At 43.7% G+C, this 22,170-nt stretch overlaps 1 protein-coding gene across 4 annotated transcripts in view; it reads left to right on the top strand.

Annotated features, from left to right (window-relative positions):
• The first annotated feature begins 463 nt into the window (after positions 1 to 463).
• The window catches only part of RYR2 (ryanodine receptor 2), a 727,449-nt gene continuing 705,742 nt past the window's right edge, over positions 464 to 22,170 (top strand). For all 4 annotated transcript variants that reach the window (XM_077894379.1, XM_077894378.1, XM_077894377.1 and 1 more), the window contains exon 1: positions 464 to 596. In XM_077894379.1, the coding sequence (XP_077750505.1) occupies positions 549 to 596 (48 nt within the window). In that variant the 5' untranslated portion in view covers positions 464 to 548. The remainder of the gene's footprint in view (positions 597 to 22,170) is intronic.

Here is a 22,170-nt window from a genome sequence, read left to right as displayed (position 1 = left end):
GCGGGAGGCCGGGTGGGAGGAGCTGCGGGCCGGCGCGGGGGCAGGCGGCGGCTCCCCTCGGCTCCGTACCCCGCGCAGCCGGTAAGCGGCGCTGGGCCTCGGCTTCGGCGCGCCCGAGCGCGGGGCTGCGGACTACCTGCCGCAGAGGGGAGCCGGCGAGCTCCTCCCCGCGCCCCCGCCCGCCCCGCCCCCGCCCCGCCCCCGCCGCGCCACCAGCCCGGGCTCCGCGGGCGCCGCGCACTCGCTGGCGGGAGCCGGGGCCGAGCGGTCCGCCGCGGCAGGCAGGGAGCCCGGGCCGGCGCGGCTGGGCTGCGGGGCGCCCTCCTCCCGCGCGGTGCGGCGCACGGAGGCTCCTGCCGCGGCCGCCCCGCCCGCGCCTCCTCCCCCGCTCTGCAGGCGGGGACCGCCCGGCGCTCGCCCCCGGCAGCCGCGGCCCCCTCCGCCCCCGGCTCGGGGCAGCGCGGCGGCGGCGGCGGGAGGCAGCGCGAGGGGCCGCCACCGGGCTCCGCGGCGCTCGGGAGCCAGCCCCGGCGACAAGGCGCGGAGCCATGGCCGATGGGGGCGAGGGCGAGGACGAGATCCAGTTCCTGCGAACTGTAAGCGGCGCGCACCCCGCACCCCGCACCCCGCACCCCCACCCCGCTGGCCCCGGGGACGGAGCACCGGCGCGGCGCCCTGCCGGGGCTGGGTGGAGCGGCGGCGGCCGCGGGGGCGGGCGGGGGGCGGGCTGCCCGGGGGCTCCGGCGACGCCGGGCGGGGGCGCCTGGAGGGGAGCGGGGAGCGGGGAGGGGGAGGGAGCGTGTCGGTGCGCGGGGGGGCGCCGGGGACGGAGCGGGCGGGAGGCGCGCAGCCTGGGCCCCGGGGCGCGGGGGCCGGCGGGGGACCCGGGAGCCGCGGAGCCCGGAGGAGGGGGCGCCGTGCGGCCTGACCCGCGGCGGGGCTGGCGCCTCCCCGGTGTCCTCGGGGCCGCGGGGCTCGGGGCCGGCGGGGACGCGCGCTGCCCCGGGAATCCCGCCTCGGCGCGGTCCCCGGGCTCGCGGGCTCAGCCCGCGTGGGTCTGGCAGCCCCGGGACTCGCCTGCTTGGCGGGGAGCGCGCGGGGCCGGCGGGCCCCGAGGGGTGCGGGACGCGGCCCCGGCTCCCCGGTGGGCGGCTGCGGAGGGCGGGGGCAGCCCCCAGCGGCGCCGGGGCCGTGGTGCGGCGACCGCGGGGAGACGGAGTGTGTGTCTGCGCGTGTGGACGTGGGTGTGTGCAGTGTGCGTGCGCGCGGGGGCGGCGGGCACGTCGTGAACGTGTCCCCTGAAGGCTGGCTTGTTGCACGCCTTGTGCAGCAGAGCGCGTGCGTGCGTGCGTGTGTAAGGGCAGGCGGGGCAGCGGCCCCGAGTGTCCGCACGGGGTCGGCAGGGGAGGGTGGGTTCCACAGGAATACGATGTTCTCTCCGCAAGCACCTCTTGGCCCTGCTCCTCCTCTTGCCGACTTGCTCGGACGCTGCGGATACTTCCCAGGCCGAGGCGTCGCTCACCTCAGAGCTGGGGCCGAGCCTCTTGGCAAAAGAAAATGCTGTGACTTCCTGTTAAGAAGAACCGAGTTAGCATTTGCAGCATCCTTTCCGTCGTTCCTTCTCCTGCACTTGTTTCCTCGCTCGGAAAGATACTTCCTTCCCGGATTCCCCCCACCCCCGCGCGAGGACTGCAGCTTCTGCTGCCACTTCTTTACTAAACAGTGCAAAAGAGATCATTTCCCAATTGCCTCCATGGTGACGACAATTATGAATTTTGAAATCTTACCAGATAGTAACTTTTAGGGGTAAAATAGTGTAGATAATGTATTTGGGAGCTGAACAAGTGAAAATGGTGAATTTGTCCAAAACATTGTAAGTGACCGTTTTTTTCTTTTTGCTCCTCTGATTTTTTCAAAGGTATTCATTTTCACTTAACATCTGGGGGGTGGGGTGGGCAGAAGAAAGCCTTTGGAAAGGACAAAAATCCAGGGTCCGCCTCCGATGGGGAATGATCTGAACCCTGGCTGCATGTTATGCACCATTACATATGCTGTTCCAAGTACTACTAGCCCAAGATCCAGCTCTGAAGAGCCTGTATGCTAAAACCTTGCTCATGGGGAATGTCATAACCCTACTAGTAATAAGAATTTTTTTTAAGTGAAAAACTTCTATAAGGTTTAAAAAAAATCAGGGGCGCATGAAAATATGTTTCTCCAAACCGTGGGATCTTTTGTTCAGGTGGACAAAATATTTAGTTGCTGTATAATTTTTAAATTCAGTTTCCCTGCCCCCAAACTCTATAGGGTTAAAATCAGCTACAGAATTTTGGAAGGCTTCATGCACTCAAGGGCTTCCTGCAGGCTCAAATGTTCAGCCAAACCTGGTGGAGGTGGTGTTATCAGAATACTTAACAGAGACCAGGGTAATGTGCTTGCTGATGGGGTTCTGCACATATAAAGTAATGTTAGGTCTGTGCCACTCAACAGCTGTCTGTCAGCCTGAACAACACCTTTGATAAGTGGGTCCTGTGTAGAGATCTGGCAGTCCTAGGCTGGGATTTTTCTTTTAGTAAAACATCCGTAGGTTGTGCTGATAATAAATGACCTTGAAGGAAGTGGCATAGTGGAGCAGGGGAATTTTTTTGAGTATAGCTGAACATCTCAAAGGAAAACATGTTTTTTCCTCTAAGTTTGGCAATTTTATCTGGAAACACTCAGATCCTTTACCAGCTCCTCTGCCTCCTGCCCTTGTTGCTTTCCATTCTGTTTTCTTAACCTGAGAATGTGAATGGCTCAGAATTGGTAAATGGAATTAGTAACAGAGAGAATGTAGTTCTTACAATAAATTAATCTCGTTTTTATTTTTTCTGGAGTGTTCTTGTTTTTGTTTTGTAGTGTGCAATCTTGCAGTCCCGTCATTGTGAATTACTTCTTTTCTTTTTTTGTTTTCAAAGCAAATTGTCCAGGGAGTATTAACAATCTCCATGTTAGATAAAATAGTTTTAAGTTATAAATGAAGCCATTGTATTTTTAAAAAAAGAAAAACAGACATTAGGAGACCTTAATTGTGAAGCTGAGTGATCATTTCATACATCTGATTAGAGCACCTTAAGTATCATCTTGGAGTTTTGCACTGTAGCTCATTGACGCATCCTTGACATCCTGGCTACAGAAAGCTTTTTTCCTTCTTTTTCTAGAAGAGGTTTGTGATCCCTGTTAAAGGAAGCAGAGGTGAAATCTTTTTTTTTTTTTTTTTTTCCAGAGGTGAAATCTTTAATGAACTATGTCCATGAGTTACGTCCACTGCTGTGAATTAATTCTTCATTTGTGAAGGGGAATTTTGTCACTGGTTAGTCCGTGCCAGACCCTCTCCCATCTCTTTTCTTTTCCATTATGCAGTTGTGAGTTTGCTGCTATTCCTTCCTTTCAAGTGCTTATGTAGATGAGACAGCTTTGACTCGGGCTCCCCCACCAGCTGGAAGCATTCCCACTCTGATGTGTTTATCTTTTAGAGGAATTGAGAATGTGGACGTGTAAATTCTGGATGTGCTGGGACATAATCCGATCATAAAATGAGCCCTTAGCCCATAATGGATATGTTCACTGTCATATCTCAGCATGCCCATGATTTGGAATGTGTGGTTGATTTTATTTTAAAATTTTCAAAAAAAGTTTTTTTCATTAACTTGTGTGTCAGCGAACTGTAATTTGGTATTTAAAACCATGGATGTTCTTACTTATGATCTCTCTTTTTCAAGAAACCTTACAAAATTTTATAGGAATCCTTAAGAGAACCACGATGTAAAATGACGTTGGGCCCAGGTCGATTTTTCCAAGAAACTTTCTTTTATTTGTGTAGACAAGTTGAGTTACTCTTGGTGTACACTTTGTCATCTAGTTTTTGTACTTAGGCATAGATTGAGATTGAAAATTGGATTATCAGGGGCTGCAAAAATCATGCTGATGGGAATGCTTTAGCTTCCCTCCGGCCTTCCTTTGCAGAACAAACTGTAGATTTTTTCACAGTGTGTGTACATCTTGCTGATAATGATACAGAGCATTTTAGAAAGCAGTCAGCAACTAATAGTAAGCATCATAAAGTATAAATGCCATGCACAACAGTGTAAAATAGATTGGGCCGGAATATTTAACCTTGTTTGTAAAGGTACAGGAAGGTTAATTGTACAAAGTCAGAGACTCAACCGTGTGGAAGTAAGATTAAAACTCAGGTCCTAGGCTTGTGTCCTTTCCAGGAGAGAAGGGCTGCTTCTCAGCCTTTCAAGAATGTTTTAGCTTTACAGCAAACAGGATACCTAATCACTTTTGTCAGCTGTAGGAGTACAAAGGAAAAGACTCTGAGTGAGCTGTGGGAATTTCCACCTTTTGCTCCCTTGATAATGAAGGCGTGAGGAGGAGCTTTAGATAGATATGCACTGTGGTGTTTTTTTCAAGGAATTGATGGAAAGCACACCCACGCTTACATAATCAGACTTTTTTTTTACTTAAAAATTGGTGTGTACACATTCGTGGGAAGGGCAGACTCAAACAATTAGGGCACTGATTTATTTGACATTCAGTCTTACTTATACTTGGGCTTTAGATAAGTGTTTCTATCAAGGCTGAGCTAGCTGAGCAAAGATTGCAACTTCTGGGGACTGTGCCTCCGTAGATAACCCTTGGAGAGAGGAAGAGGCACGTAAACACACATTTGCCTTCTGAAACTGTGACATTCTGGAAATTCGATGAATTCAGAAAAACGTTTGTTGAACACCTTCTGTATGCATGGTGTGATATTTGGTGTTAAGGAAGAATCCAAAAGAAGGAGAGTTGTGGTTTGCAATTATAGTCGCGAAGAAAAGGTTTAGGGGCTGGCATGGAACAATCAGGAGGACAAAACACATGTAAAAATTCTAGGACATTAGGGTAAAAAGAGACCTTTAGAGAATGCCACCTCGTCTACCTCTGTCTCCCTCCCCGCCCATCATTTTGCAGGTAAGGAAACTCAAGCGCAGAGAGCCAAGATGCTTTGGCCCAAGTGTCATACTCCAGATTCGCGGCTGTCTTGGTCACACTGCTAATACCATACGTAGCTTGGTGGCCTAAACAGCAAACATTTATTTGTCATTGTCCTGGAGGTCAGGGAGTCCAGGATCAGGGTGGTGGCAGATGCATTGTGTGACTTCTTCCTGGCTTGCAGATGGCCATCTTCTTGTATCCTCATATTGCTGAAAGACAAAAATCATCTCTCCTGTGTTTCTTCTTATAAGGGCACTAATTCTGTTTCGTAAGGGTCCTGGCCTCTTGACCTACTGACCTCCTAAAGGCCCCACTTCCTAGTAGCACCCCACTGGGAGTTCGCATTTCAGTGTATGACTTTTAGGGGATGCAGACATTCAGTCCATGGCATGGAGTAACACAGGAGGCATGAAGAATCTCTGAAGAACTGTCAGGAAGGTCACTCGCAACACCCCATTCTTCCTTATGGGGTAGATTCAAACCCACTGTCCCATTTTATCCTTATCTTCCCCTTCCCAGGGTTCACTGTCCAAATCTGCTCTGTCTTCCCAGCCATTGACCAGGAAGCTTCTTTCCTTCTCGAAAGTTGCAGCTTCTTAGCGTCCTAGACCCCAGGGCTTGCCTCCGGGTCCAGGACTGGACACTTGCAGAACGTGTTCCATCCTCTCTTTGCCTCCCTCAGTACTGGTCCCTTGGTTGATCTTGAAGCACAGTCATTTCTCCTACCTCACAATTTCTGTGTTTGACCCCAGTGCCTCCTTCAGCTGCTCAGCTCTTCCCAGTGTGGTCTCCACCCCTGCTTGTGATTGCCAAGCCTGGCACATTTGGAGTCATTTTTATACTTTCCTGTTCATGCTTCTTGGAATTCTTTTTACTTCTTTTGCTCCAAGATTGCTTATCCCCAAAGATCCTCTCCCATTTCCCGTTCTGTCTCTTCTGCCTTTGTGAGCTCATCTGTGCCGCAAAGCTTGGGATCCTTGGAATGAGAGTTTGAGAAGATGTCATGATGACCTCACCCATCCTATAATTTCTCTGAGAGCCAGAGAAATTATAGGAACTTTCTCGAAGTCCTTCCTTCCTATGGGAGACACCCACCACAGATCTTATAGTCCTCAGCCCCTTATTTCTAGCTGTTGGCGGCCTTTGTTTTGACTCCCTTCCTACCTGTGGATACACCATCCTGAGCTCACGGGTACTCAGTCCCCTGAGTGGCTCTTCATCCCGGTGACTCTGTGTTGGTCAATGGCACTGCCATTTTAGGCTCTGGCCCAAACACACCAGTGTGGCCCTCATCTTTAGAAGACCTGGGTCTGGGATCCCTGGGTGGCGCAGCGGTTTGGCGCCTGCCTTTGGCCCAGGGCGCGATCCTGGAGACCCGGGATCGAATCCCACATCAGGCTCCCGGTGCATAGGGCCTGCTTCTCCCTCTGCCTGTGTCTCTGCCTCTCTCTCTCTCTCTGTGTGTGACTATCATAAATAAAAATTAAAAAAAAAAAAAAAAAAAGAAGACCTGGGTCTGAGGCCTTTCTCCACCAGTACCTAGCTTATGTACTTGAGAAAAATTTAAACATTTTTCTTACACCCTAAATATAATATTAGGCATTTCAGAAGGACTTTTGAAGATCATGGGATAGAATTTGTGTGGAAAACCAATTCCAGTGTCTGCCTCATGGTAGATACTCCATGCATTGCTTGAGCTCCTTTATCCTCCTCCTGTAGCTCATTTGGCATCTTCTCCTGTGCTGTTTTCCTTGGCCTCTAGCTCAGATTTTGATTTCTTTCATACCCCATTACTTGTTCTGACCTCCATCGTCCCTCGGCCCCAACCAGCCACTAGCAAAGTGCCTTGAAGCCTCCTGCCATTTGAATCCTCCTAAAACCCCATGTTCATGCCACCACTCCTTGGTTCCCTATTCCTGTCTTATCCATTGTAACCCCTCTGCTTGGCTCATGACCATCTGTAATCTGATTTTTGATAACCTTACTTACGTTCCCCATCCTGCTGGAGCTTTTGGATTGCTCCAACCAGTTCTGATTTTACCTCTCTGAGACCATTTCTCAAGCGCCCCAGTTCCACACATTTTATCACTTATCCACGGCCCTGATTTGGGTCCCCTGATGCTCTGTGGGAGGGTTGCCACCGTGTTGGTGTGGGGGGAGGCATTCATTTCCCATGATGCATAGCACAGCATTGCCTACAAGGATAGGTTTGAGGGGAGTAGTATGGTGATGGAAGACCAGGATAAGAGAAAGGTTACCCCCCGCCCCCCACTCCCTCAATTAAATGTGAAAACCATGTGAATGTGTTCAAGTGCAGAAAGAAGGAATCTGTGATGAAGGAAGTAGGCAAAGGGTGTGGGCGAAAGAGTGTTAGTGAGATCCCTCCTAGAGGCAGGAGAGTAGGAGGTAGGTGGTTAGGCTTGAGAGGAGGAGAGAGGAGGTGTGGGGATGAGACAGGCTGGCTTGGTTGGCTGTGTGAGGGCTGCAGGGGACCCTGGGCCAGCTGGGGAGGGCAGCTAGTGCCAGGCATGTGAAGAACATCTGAGAGAGGGAAGTTATTAAGACAAGTGACCTAAGGAGAGAAAGAGTAAATGAAGGCTTTAGGAAGTCTGAGTGATTGGGGCTGCCCAAGAGAGACACTGAGTCCCTGTCGGGATTTGTATTTCAAGTGAGAAGCTTCTAGATAGTGAGGTAACTTCCAGGGCATTGCAGCGGCATCCATTGGAACACTTATTTTCATCACTGTTAATCATGGGAAGAACACTGGAACATGAGGGGTTGTGTGACTTTGGGGTCGGAGGTGTCCTATAAAAACTCTGGGAAAGATTGAGCTGGAACTTAGCTCTGAGGGGCCCTCTGAGTTTGTTTCACATTTGCTAAGAGTTGTGAGGGTCAACCAAACTCAAACCATGTAGAAGGATGAGAATAAGGAAAAAATATTGCCCTTGTGCTAGAAGTGTATATTTTTTTTTGGGGGGGGGGTCTCTGAAAATTCTTATCCTGGTAGATCACAGGATTAGTCAGTAACTAAACTCCTGGAGAACTTCTTTGCTTGTGTTCTCTACTGTCTTAACTTCAAAGGCCTTCCCTGGCTTCCTGTTACTTGGGTCAATGAACAAGTATTTTTGGGGTTTCCTAAAACATTCTAGTTGGCCTCAAAGCCCAGACAGAAGGTGGATTTCCTGGTTCCTGTGGCCCAGTAAAAGTTCTGTAGTGAGGTTTTTGGCAATGAAACAAATCGGGAGTTTTCATCACTGCCACTAACTTGGAGTGTTCAGAGGCCCTGCCTCTAATTGCTTCCAAGCTCACTCACCCAACAGGGTTCTCCCCAGGGTAAGGGACTGAGAGAGCCAGAGCCACTGGCTGCTCCCAGTGAGACCTCCGCTTAGTGGCTGGGTGAGGGTGTCTGCTGTCACCCAACCGTTGATGAGTATTGGCCGGTTTACCTGAAGACCGCCTCCCATCTAGCTGGGGAGTGACGTGGATGCAGGGCAAGGGGACTAAAAGAGCAGAAAGTGCTATCGGAGGTTGTGGGACAATGGTGCCTTGCTGGGTCTGAGTGTCCGGGAGTGCTGTGAGTACACACCTCACACGCTTCTTAATGGGCATGGGGAATTCATGTGGGATTGCTGAGCCGGTGACACAGCCTCACACACCCCCATCAGCACAGCTGGAGGACCAGCTCAGCGTGGCCGGTTTATTTTTTTCTACCACAGCAAACACTTTTTTTTCATTACAAAAGTTTATGATTCAGAAAACTTCTTGCACGCTTTTTCCACTTATGACGAAATTTTAAAATATTTTATTTCCCTCTGAATTTAGAATCTGTCTTTGAATGTTCGCGTGAACCTATGAATTTCATTTGCAATTTAACACATAACCAAAGATACAAAGTAAAAGATATGGTTTGGGAGGACAAAGAAAAAAGTAAGAGACCAAAAAAAAAAAAAAAAGAAAGAAAGAAAAATTACAGGAAAAACCAAATCCTAGAGTGTCGAGTAAGCTGGAACATTGTTAGAATCCGTACTGTCACATTGAGTTCGCAGCCATTAAAAGTTGTGCTCATTTGTTTTCTACAACGGGCTTCTGGTTAGCACACTACAGGGAATTGTGATTTAACTTCTTTGAGATTTCACTGGAGTTTATATTTCTTTCACATTTGAAGACATTTTAAGAAATTTTGGTCTCCCACATATGCAAAACCCACTCACTCATTCTCCTGAGAGAAAGATAGCATTCCATATTTCTTTTAACCAAATTTTGACCCTAACGTGAAATTCTCTAAAATTAGTTTATGGATGGCAGTGAAATGTTGGTCTCTGTTACTGCTTCTCGTATTTTGGATGTCTTGTTTTTGTTTTTTGAAAGGAGTAAGTGACAGGGTCTGTGGTGAGCTGGCTGGGAGAGGTGCCATTTTGATGGCAGCAGGGCCAGAGATACAACAGCACCATCCCACCTTTTTTTTTTTCTTTTCTTTTCTTTTCTTTTCTTTTCTTTTCTTTTCTTTTCTTTTCTTTTCTTTTCTTTTCTTTTCTTTTTTTTTTTTTTTTTTTGAGGTTGTCTGCGGAGAATTCTTAGGGACAACTGAAGAGTTCTAGAGGCTGACAGAAGTCATCTGAAGTGATGGTGGCAGCCCGGAAGGGGTAACCATCTCTCCGGTATGATCTGGGGGCCAGAGCTACTTTATATAGTTACTTAACTACTATTGTTACTGGCTTTATTTCTGGCAGGTTTATTTTTATTTATATGCATTGTCCACAATGTCTGCTCTAAGTATTTTACCTGTATTTTCTCATGAAACCCTCACAAAAATCCCTCAGAGGTAGAGACCAAGAAGTTCCGTCACCTGCCCCCTGTTGGCAGGTCCAGGCCGTGGAGCTAGGGTTTCCGGTCCAGACAGGTGACTCTGGAACTTGCACACTTCAAGACTCTGTGGGGTCTCTTTCTGCTGTAGGTTAATGTATTTTAACGCAGGAGGGAAACTCGATGCCATGCTTTTCTCTGCGGGAATGTACTTTATAATATCGAGTGTGAATTTCTTCAACTACCAGCGCCTCACAGGATATGTATCACATGACAGGCACTCATTAAATGTTTGTGGAATTGAATTGAACTGATTCTTTGAGCCAATATTTCGATGATAAATACAAAATAGAGCAATTGCATGCAAAGTTTACTAGGTTATCCTTATTCAGGATGCACACACTGGGAACTCAGTTTGTTGACATCATGATACCAGATACATGGGAGATACTTAGAAGGTAGAAGATGGTCCCGTAGAACCGAGGTGTCAAAACAGTGGAGCCTTGTACACATCAGCTTGGGAGCAGTAAGCTCATGGTCCTGGAGGACCATGGGGTCTGTGTAAATTCAGAAAGGACCAAAGGTGAAGAGGTAATGAGCATGGCCATAATGGGGGGCTGAAAGACTCACCTTCCATGGGGTGGGGTAGGTGGCCATAAAAGCAGATTAGACTTTACATAAGATATAAAAACAACACAAAAGACTATGTCCAGACTGTACAACACTTAAGACAGGAAGCAAAACTTAAATAAAATGCCACATAGAAAATGTTCCCAAATCCCACCTGAAATAAAATCCTGAAGATTTTGATTCATTTTATTTTTGGAACAGTGGAAGTTTGGGGGTGAAGTTTGGGGTAAGGGTTGAAAATACATATCAAAGTCTCTTTCTGAAAGGAAAGACAGTATTTTAAAGAATTGTACTTCAGGGATGCATATAGTTAAGAGCCTATAGGGCAGAATGTAATTTTTTTCTTTCAGAGAAGAGCAGTGTATTGAAGGATGACTGAAGCACTTGAAAAATTTAGCAGAAACACACACACACACACACACACACACACATGCATGCACGCACGTATGCACTTACTGGATTTAATCCTCGATGCCATTTTGATTTCTTCCTTATTCTCTTAGAATATCCCTTCCATCCGCTCTGGTCCTGGATTATATCTGACATGATTTGTCGTCAGGGACAATGCCCCTGGTTGGGAGTCTTGATCAGCTTACAAGGCCTGGCTTGTAGGTTCAGTGAAACATCAGGAGAACATTCCTTCCTGAGTTACAGACAAATGAAAAGCTGAGATGAATACTTTGTGACTGATGGCTGTCAAAGCAGCTGAAAGCATCCAGTTCTGCTGCTCTCCTCTTTGTGACAGTCACAGGAGCCATCGTCTCCCGGAGAAGGGGTGTCATTGAATATACAGGTCCTGTTGCTGCTGCTGCTGCTGCTGCTGCTGCTGCAGAGAACAGTGTCCCTCAGAAAAGCCTGCAGATCGGCCCAACTTAAGTCCAATCTGTGCAAAAGAGGATACAGAAATTAGTAAAGGAGGAGGGAGAATTGTGCTTTTAACCCTGCTGGCTCCAGTATCCTGTCTTGTGTTCTCTCTCCCCCTCTGGGACCGCTTTAGTATGTGTGTTTGTATATTTTATTCATTTGAGATATAATTGACATACAACATTACTTTAACTTCCGGCGTACAACATAATGATTTGGTATTTGTATATATTGTGAAATGATTACTGTAGCAGGTCTCGTTAACATCCATTACCATGAGAGTTACAAACTATTTTTTTCTCAAAATTGATAAATTTTAAGATCTACTCTTTTAGCAATTTCAAATTTTTTTTTTTAATTTTTATTTATTTATGATAGTCACAGAGAGAGAGAGAGGCAGAGACACAGGCAGAGGGAGAAGCAGGCTCCATGCACCGGGAGCCCGACGTGGGATTCGATCCCGGGTCTCCAGGATCGCGCCCTGGACCAAAGGCAGGCGCCAAACCGCTGCGCCACCCAGGGATCCCTCTTTTAGCAATTTCAAATGGACAATACAGTATTATTAGCTATAGTCACCCTTCTGTACCTTACAACCCAGGACTGACTTATTTTATACCTGGAAGTTTGTACCTTTTGATGCCTTTACCCACTTCACCCAGCCTTCCATCCCCCACCCCTGGCATCCAGCCATCTGTTTTCTGTATTTGTGAGTTTGGTTTTTTGTTTTTGCTTTTATTTTTAGATTCCACATTTAAGTGAAACTGTACAGTATCTATTTTCATCTGACTAGCTTCTCTTGGTGTAATGTCCTCGAGGTCCATCCAGGTTGTCACAAATGGCAAGATTTCATTCTTTTTATGGCTAAATAATATTCCATTGTATATAAATATAAACCACATTTTTTTATCCATTCATCCACCTATGGATACTTGCATTGCTTCCATATCTTGGCTGTTGTAAGTAATGCTTCAGTGAACGTGGGGGTGCAGACATCTTTTTGAATTAGTGTTTTCATTTTATTCAATTAAATACCAAGAAATGGTATTGCTGGATCTCATGGTTCTATTTTTAATTTCTAAAGGAACCTCCAAATTGTTTTCCAGAGTGGCTGCACCAATTTCCAATCCTATCAATAGTGCACAGGGTTCCCTTTTTCCTGAACACTTGTTATTTTATTTTATTTATTTTTTTGATAATAGTCATTCTAACAGATGTGAGGTGATAGCTCATTGTGGTTTTGACCTATGTTTTCTTTTAGTTCATTTTGAAATGTTTGTTGACTACCTACTGCGTGCCAAGCACTGTGCTCGGTGCTAGGACACAAACCCATCTGAGCCTGTTCTGCTTGATGGAGTTTATTCTGTCTTTGTTGGGTGGGATGGGGAATAAGAAAAAAACAAATGTCCTCCTACGGATTGGACATGAGAGGCAGATAATTGCTATGGAAGAGGATTTTGAGGCGGGGAGGGATCTGTGTCTGCTAATTACAGTTGTCCAAGGCTTCTTGGAGGAGGCAGCATTTATAGTCACAGAATTTTCAGACTCAAAGGGAATGTCAGGTCTGACTCCAGGATTTTATAGTGAAGGAAAATGAAAGTTCCTTAAGTGTTCTGGCTGCCATTTATTTAGCTCAGACAGGATAGCCACCATTCATTTGATTCTTGTAACAATTCATTTAGTTATTAGGGCAGTTGATTGCTTTTGCACAGATTGGGAAGCAGAGGCGGAGCAGTGACATGACTTGCTCAAAGGCAGAGAGTGAGTATGTGATGTGGTGGTGAGCCCAAGGTCCTCCTGGTGCCAAAGCCCTATTTTGTCTTTCCTTGTCTCCCACCCTCTTTCTCTCCTTCCTTCCTTATTTCAGTCAGTCAGGAAAGGTTGTGGACGACTGTGAATGTGGCCAATAAAAAAAAGAACTGTGGTATCCCGCCCACCTCGCTCACCCATTTGGGTTATCTCTGCTTTTCATTTGTCTTTGAGCTATTTTACAATTCTGTAAGTCATGGGAAACACATAGCAGTGATTTTTGAGTGTGTGGTTCTTGATTACAGAAAATGCACACTGTGTCTGGTGGAATGCGCTGTGGATACTCAGGGGTTTTGTACTCAGTGAGCTGATTTGTTTCAGTTTTCCTGGTGGACTTTCATATATGCACGTTCTTTGGATTTTCTTTTGCTTTTTTTTTTTTTTTTTTTGAGAGTGAGAACATGCCTGAGCACACAAACAAGTGGGTGGAGGCAGAGGGAGAGGGGAAGAATCCCAAGCAGGCTCCCCATTTACCACGGAGCCCAATGTGGGGCTTGATCTCATGACCCTGAGCCAAAATCAAGAGTTGGATGCTGAACCAACTGAGCCACCCAGGCACCCCTTGGATTCTCTTTTGAACCTGCTGTAACATCATACCTAAGTTCTTTCTTTACTTAGGAATTCAATAAAATCTCAGACACATGTTCATTTTATATTTGTTTAAGTGAGTGTTTTTAACTTTTTAAAAGAAATCTTCAATATCACTAGTGTGCCTTTTAAAGATGGGTATGTTTTGATGAGTGTGGTGAGGAGGGTGGGCCGACAGGATCCCAGGTGAGAGGGAGTGTGCATGGAGGCCGGGTGTTAGGGTTCCCTGTTTCTCCATCCCTGATGCATTTCTTTTCACTCACTCTGCCCCGCGCTCTGTCCAAGTGGCTCCTGTTCTCCCTGGGCCCTGGGGATGGTTTATTGTCCTGGATGCTCCAGATGCAGGACTGGTAACAGCTCCCCACAGTTGGACCCTGTCCCCCTTCCTTCCCACATCTTTCTCCCTTCATTAAACACTTTGCAGTGAAAAATTCTTTGCAAGTATCTCTTTCCGTGACAGGACCCCAGCTGAGACAGCCAGGAGACACACGGGGCCATGGCTGGGAGAGTGGGAGCTGTGGTGGTCCTGAGAAGGTAGGTGGGGAGCCTTGAGACCACCAGGGGAAGGAATTTATACTGAATTCATAAGGTAAGAAGGGCCTTTGAAGTTATCTTTCTGTTTTCTTTTTCTTTTTTTCCCCCTGTCTGGGGAGGGAACTGGGTCAGAGTTGTCTGTTAGGAAGATTAATGTGGCAGCAATTTATAAGATGAATGGGTCTAGAGAGAGAGCAGAGAGACTGCAGGCCAGAAACCCAGTAAGGCACAGTCGCCATGGAGTTGGTGCAAGATAATTCGGCCTAAATTTGTGAGGTGGTTGTGGGAATGAAGAGGAGGGGAGAAGTTTGGGAGATGCTGTGGAGGAAGGATGGGTCATTGATAAGGAGAAGAATAAGACAAAAATGAGTTTAGGAGACACACAGAAACATGGTCCAAGTGAAGATCTCAGGGGAGGGTGGTGGGATTAGTTTTGGACATACTGAATTTGAGATACGTTATGGACTTGCTTGTGTTTTCCTCAAAATAATACATTGGAGACCTAACCCTCAGGACCTCTTCCAAATCTGATCTTATTTGGAGTTGAGTTCTTTAAGGAGGTAATCAAGTTAGAATAAGGTCATTAGGGTCAGCCCTCATCTGAGATGCTTGGTGTCCTAATAAAAGGGACATTTAGACTCAGACACTTATAGAGGGAAGATGATGTGAAGACACACAGGGAGAACATCATATGAAGGTAGGATTGGGGCCATGGCCCTATGAACCACGGAATGCCTATGCCCACCAGAATCGAGAGAGACCTCATGGCCCTCAGGGGGACCCAGCCCTGCTGACCCTTTGATCTCAGACATCTGGCCTCTGGAGCTAGGAGATGTGAGATTTCTGAACCCTACCCAGTTGTGGTTCTTTGTTATAGCAGCCCTAGGAAGCTAATACAGGTGCAATATTGGATAGGTGCATTTAGTGTTTTGGAGAGGATGGGCCTAAGGAGGTAGATTTTCGACACCATTGGTATGATAGCGAAGCCATGAGAATGATGACGTGGGATCAGGAGCGCGGAGTGGAGAGGAAGGTGACCAAAAGTACCTTTGACATGGGCTTTGAGAGGAAGGGGAAGACAGATGCCAGACTGCAGGAGGGAGGTGAGGGTGGCAGGAGGCCGAGGTAGATGACACAGAGGTCGACAACGGAGATGACCTTTTCATCCCAGATATTGATGATGATGATGATGATGATGAGGAGGAGGAGGAGGAAAGAGAGGAGGTAGTAGTAGCTTGAAGGGGAAGCAGGCTTGACAGAGTTATTGATTACTTCTTTCCTGTGAGAGAGACCATAGTCTAAGTTATGGAGGAGGAGGGATAATTGATGGAGCAGGGGTGTAGATACTGGACAGGGGGAGACAGAGACAGCCCTCCACGTGCTCCTGTACCGGGGCGTACGAAGGCACTGCCACGTGCCCTTTTTTGCAGATATGTGATTGTTGCTCTACCTAGTTCAAGAGCACAGCACACTCCTTATTTTCTGTTGGTTTTAGGTTAGCTTTGCATAATTTCATTTTCTGCTGAGGATCTTTTGGGAAGCAATTAAAGTTCTGCACTGGGCGTGTTTTGTTTGTATGTTGCATGGTGTTGGTGATTGAATAATCCACCCAGGCTCGAGGCAAGCATGGTCTCATCAGGTTGTAAATTGATACTGGTAGTGTTTTTAAAAAACTTTTTTTCCTTTTAGCTACTGACTCAAAAATATTAGAGGATTTATATAGGTATCTGCAAATATTCTTTAGCAAATGGACAGCCTAGGAATATATTAGAATGGTTTTTTTGACAGTTCAGATCAGGGGAACATGTCAAAATATCTTAGGAAACAGTGATTCTGCTGATAACAATTGCCCTTGCCTCTCCTACTATGATAAATAGCTTGGCTGGCTAAACAAATTTCAGTAATTTTTCAGAAAAGTAATTTACATTTTATGAGATATTTTAATTTCCATAAAAATTACATTTTTATGTAATTGCCACTATATCACAGATATAATTTATAGCTTGCAAAGCTGTTTTTTAAAGAAATCTAAGCAGTAAATGCATATAGCATTTAAGTGTGCATATCCCAATTTGTCTTATACTTAATACTAGTGATATAAAAGTAAAAGCTTTTAGAAAATATCTGTATTTAACAACAAAAACTGTATCTTAATCTCTTTATTGCCCTGAATCACTGCCTACAACACTTTCTTCAAAGGAAACTGCTTTGAGGTCATAATTATTATAGGATCTGTCCAAACCTAGCCAAACCACATGCCCACCATGCATCAATATAACATTAAGCTATGTTACCTTTTGCCCTAGATACCATACATCTTACCTTGTCTAATGTATATAGGTATGTGATGTATGTGTCACATATATGTATATATGTAAATGTGTATGCCAAATATCAAACAAATTTATATACTTTGTAATATTTTATTTATTTATTTATTTATCTTAGAGAGAGAGAGAGAGAGAGAGAGAGAGCAGGGTGAGGACAGAGAGGGGGGGAAAAAATCTCAAGCATACTGTGTACTGAGCATGGAGCCTGATTCAGGGCTTGATCTCATGACCCTGAGATCATGACCTGAACTGAAATCAGGAGTCAGATGCTTAATCCACCGAGCCACCCAGGTACCCCTACCCTATAACTTTTTAAGAATTTTCTTTAATAAGCGTACTAGGAGAAGTATTCAGACACATTGTCCTTTGGGTCTCTCAGGAATATACCTGGGGCTGCCAGCGTTAGCTACACAAGCAGTGGTCCTCACAGTTCAAAGGTCAATGACCCTACCATTCCATGTGCCAGAATTAAATTTTAGAATGAGCCCCAGACTCAGACTTACCAAATCACACGTACCCAATTCTCACTCCTTTCTTAGAAAATAAAATCATTTTTGTGCAACTGTTAAAGAGGGTTTGGCCATGCCATGGAGGGAAAAGAGGGACTGGACCAAATGATCTATCTAGAGCCTTCTTCCTGCCTATCCCTAGGACATGTACCATCTTTTCACCTGGTTACATTGCTCATGGATGCTGATCCAGAGAAGGGGGATGAGGAGGTTGGTATCACTCAAGCACAATATATTCCAGTTTTGGTCCTGCCAAGGCCACTTTCTACAGAACAAAAGTTTGAGTCTTTCACAGAAATGACCAAGCAAGAAACATGGCATAAGTTGTATCAAACAATAATATTGCTCTGGAAAGGCCTAAAGTGAGGACCTGAATGTCACCAGACAGTGGTACCAGTGATCCCATAAATCACACCAATGTCATGCAGTCACATAGTAGGTATGGATCAGAGAGACCCTTTCTCCATGGCCTCTACAGATGGGCAGCCTGCAGCCCAGAGTTCTGTAAGAGGACATGCATATAGATAACCTGGATGTCTCGGAATATACAAATGGGCTTTAAAATCTCAGCATTAACAACGATGATGCGATTGCCCTCTGCTGTGAATAATGGAGCAAACTAAAATCTGACCCAGAGTCTGGTAAATAAATCATGGAGAAGGACTTGCAGATCTTTGCATAAGAGAGAAAATGAGTAATGGCACCCTCTTTTGCTTGTTCAGACCATCAGGAGTCAACATAATTTAATAGTACAACTTGCAAGATGAGGGCCAATGTTGTGGATAAATTGAGTTCTATTTTTAAGGTTAGATAAATTCAGCCTATTTTATTATGGGCAGAGAAAAAATATTGCTGACGTTTTTGATAAGATTCTTTGATCCCATAAACTGAACTACTGAGAGCATAACAGTTTTTTACATCAGTGAGGTAGAGAGAAGAAAAACTACTATAAATTATAGAAGACTGAGGCTTTGTTTATATTTGGGCACTAAATTAATACGTTTTGGGCATTCATTTTTATTTAATTACACGATTGACTTTGTGGTTGCTCCAGGTTGTTATGAGTGCTGTAAATATTGGATTGACTATTTTTTAGGCTGACATTCTCACTGAATGGTGATATAATGAATATACTTAATGGGTGGGACTGTGATTATATATATGTGTGTGTTAATCCATTCTGCAAGAGTGTATTCACTGCCTCCCATGTGTCAGGTGTTTGTGGGGAGCTTTGGGCTTGTCCTAGAGCTTCCTTCTTCCTTTTTTAAAAGTTTCCATAAAGTCACTAACAAGTCTCCTAAACAGGAAAGGGCTGAGGCTGGAATCCAGTGGTCAACCTAAGATTTCCTTCTGAGTCTGTGTCAAATCAGTTCAACATTATAATCAACAGTCCACATTTTCCATTTTGTTCAAGGAGAAATTAATGAGAATGATCAAATGCTGGCTGGAAGCCCTCATGTTTGTGTTCATAGAAATAGAAATTACATGTAAATTTATATAGTATTATTATAATATTCTTAGCATTTCTAAATACCTGTTATATGCAAAGCATTCTACTTGACTCTATGGACATAATGAAATATATAAGACATAGTTCTTGCTTATAAAGGACTATTCCTAAGATTAATTGATTTGCCTTTCATAAACTTTTTTCCTGTTGTATTTTTTAAGTAAATTAAGAAAAAACTTTTAAAAATCCGAGTGTAATTAGAGTATATATGTAGTAAAGCACATATATCTAAATCTTTTTTTTTTTAAGTTGATTTAGTGCATTAAAACAGGTTTTTTTTTTTTTTTTTTTTGTATAGGTGATACACAATGTTACATTAGTTTCAGGTCTACAACTTAGAGATTTGACAAGTTTACGCATTATGGTATGTTTACCACAAGTACAACTACCATCTGTCCCATTACATTGCTGTTACAATATCATTGACCATAAATCTTAAGTGTATAGCTTGATGAGTTTTTATAGCAGGAACACACCCATGTAACCTAACATTCAGATCAATGCGTGGATGTTGTGTGCACTTAGAAGTTTCCATCATACCCTTTCCCATTGGTTACTTGCCTCTCTAGACGTAACCACCATTCTGACTTGTAGCAAAACAGATTAGTTCTGCCTACTTTTGCATTTTACGTAATGGAATATACAATCTATGCCCTTTTGTGTCCAGTTTCTTAATATTATGTCTGTGATATGTGTTCATCTTGTTGTATCAAGTGGTGGATCATTATTGTCATTGTTCTATACCATAATTTGTTGAGTCATTTGGTTGATAGGCATTGGGTTTTCCAGTTTTTACTGTTATGATAGAGCTGATATTGTGAATAATGCTGGCGTTCTCAAATATTAAATGTTGAATGATCACCTGAAATACAAGTATGTGTACAATTCTCTTGGGGGTGCAATTATGAGTGGAATTACTTATTGGGGATACTTAGGCTTAGCCTCTAAACACTCTTCTGAAGTGGTTGGACCAGCTGATGTTCCCACCAACAGGACTTAGTTTCTAAAAAAAATAATCACTGTGGTATATTTCATTGTGATTTTAATATGCACTTCATGATAACTCATAATATTGGACACCTTTTTGTATCTTTAAAGGCCATTTGGATATTCTCTTGTGAAATACTTGTTCAAGTGTTGAACCGTTTTTAAATAAAGTTATCTTTTCTCTCATTACTTTCTTGAGGGTTTTTATATATTCTACATGTGAGCCTTTTGTCAGATATGTCTATTGCATATCTCTTCTCCAACATGGTTGCTGTCTCTTCTTTTACTGGCATTTTGTTGTGGTGTTGGTTGAGCAGCAGTTTTTCATTTCAATGAATTTCAAGTGATCAGGTTTTTCATTCAGGATTTTGCATTTTGTACCCCTTTTAAGAAATCTTTGCCTACCCAAAGGGCATGAAGATTTTCTCCCATGTTTTCTTCTAGGGCTTATATTATTTTAATATTGACTATGATGCCTATAATCCTTTTCCATTATAGTCTGAGCTAGAGTTCAGTATTCCCTCTACATTCCCATGGATGCCCCCTGGATCCAGCACCAGTTATTACAAAGACCACTTTTCCCTCATTTTTTGCTCTAGTCCTGTGGCTGTTAAATTGGTCTAGTTTTGTCTGATTTGTTGTATGTTGGTGTTAGTCCTCTGACTCTGCTCTAATTCTTCAAAATTATCTTTGCTCGTCTTGGATCCTTTAATTTCAGTTTAAATTTTGGAATTAGCTTGTAAATTCCAACAAAATAAACTGCTGGGATTTTTAATGAGGTGGTATTGAACCTATAGACTAATTTGGGAAGAACTGGAATCTTCACAGTATTAAGTCTTTCAGTCTAGGAACGTGAGTTCTCCTTCTGTTTAAATTTAGCTACTCATAAATTTCTCTCAGGAATTACACTTAGTTTACTATGGGGGGTTTTGCATATTTTTTTGGTTCAGATTTATTCCAAGGTATTTGATACTTCTTGATGTTAATGTAAATGGTATCATTTAAAAATTATTGTCTAGTGGGGCACCTGGGTGGCTCAGTTGGTTAAGTGTTTGACTCTTGATTCTGGCTTGGGTCATGTTCTCAGGGTCATGGGATTGAGCCTGTGTTGGGCTTCACACTCAGCAGCGGAATCTACTTGATTCTCTGTCTTCCATTTCCTCTGCCCCTTCCCCAATGTGTGTGCGCACACTTTCTCATTCTAATAAAAAAAAATTAAAAAAATTATTTTCTAGAATATAAAAATATATTTGGCTTTACATGCTGACCTTGTATCCAGCAACCTTGCCAAGTTCACTTATTAATTCTAATAGATTATCTGTCGATTCTTTCAGATTTTCTATGTACCCATTTATGTCATTGGTGCATGACTATTTTATTTTTTGCTTTTGTCCCATTGCATTTGGTAAATGATGACTGGACGATGTGATAGCAGATCTTTGATCCTTTCCCTCAATTTCAGGGAAAACTTTGAGAATTTCATCAAATATGTTTGCTGTGGTTTGCTAAGAGGTTTTGTTTTGTTGTTGTTTTAAGCAGCTGAACTCTGCTTAGTATAGGGAGTCCAACCCTGTGTACGTGCAGTTTAAAACATGGATTTAAATCTATTATCTTATTTTTTTGCTCTATTCTCTGTACCTCATAATTTTTCATATTTTCCTTCTTTTAGATTGTGATTGATTGATTTGTAATAATTGGTATATTAAAATCATATTTAACTTTCAGCAGGTGAAACACAATCTTTGAAATGTAGAAATCCATGGTGAATATATATCAATTGAGGATCATCTGGAGTGGGACCAGTCTGAGAAGGTAGGGGCAGAGTGGAGAGGATGGTGGCGGGGCAGTGAGTATCCCCTTGTGTGATTGCAAAGTTCGGATGTACCCAGTGCCAGTGGGGACAGCAGCAGGTGTCCATCTGGAAAATTGCTATAATCAAGTATTTATTAGCACAAGCTTATGAATTATATGTTCTTTTATTGTTCTTTCAGTGTTTACAATAGAGATCACAACATATATCCTTATCCTTAAATTATTAGTGTCTACCTTAAATGAGAACTTTTCTATTTTTCTGGACAAAAATAGTGTTGTTGCAAGGATCCCATAACATTTTAACTTCATTTATCCACCTCTTGCTTTTTTGTGCTATTGTAGTCATGTATTTTAATTTTATATATATAAAATTATATATTAATATATTATTAATTATTAATAAAAAATATATATTTAAATTCCATAAGACATTATTATTGTTCTTTTAACTGTCAGAACTCATTTAAATTTATCTGCATGTTAGGCCAGCTCATATCTTCAGTTCTTTCTTGCATTACTATGCTTATATCTGGGATCATTCTTCTGCTAAAGAATTCCCTTAGGATTTTATTTTTTTAATCATAGGTCTACTTAAAATAAATTCTCACTTTTTTTGTTTGAAAACTCTGTGTTTCTCTTGGTCTGAGTATAGAATTGGCAGTTGTTGGTGGATTTTTTTTTAAATTTTTTTTTGGATTTTTAATTTTTTAGTTTTTTTAGCACTTCTTATTTCTTCTGTTTCTATTTGAAAGGTCAACTGGAAGTCTTATTGTTTTTATTT

This window comes from Canis aureus, chromosome 4 (genome assembly GCF_053574225.1).
Source record: "Canis aureus isolate CA01 chromosome 4, VMU_Caureus_v.1.0, whole genome shotgun sequence".
NCBI classification, from domain to species: Eukaryota; Metazoa; Chordata; class Mammalia; order Carnivora; family Canidae; genus Canis; species Canis aureus.
The sequence above is the reverse complement of the archived record's forward strand: the minus strand, read 5'-3'. Positions and strand labels throughout refer to the sequence as shown.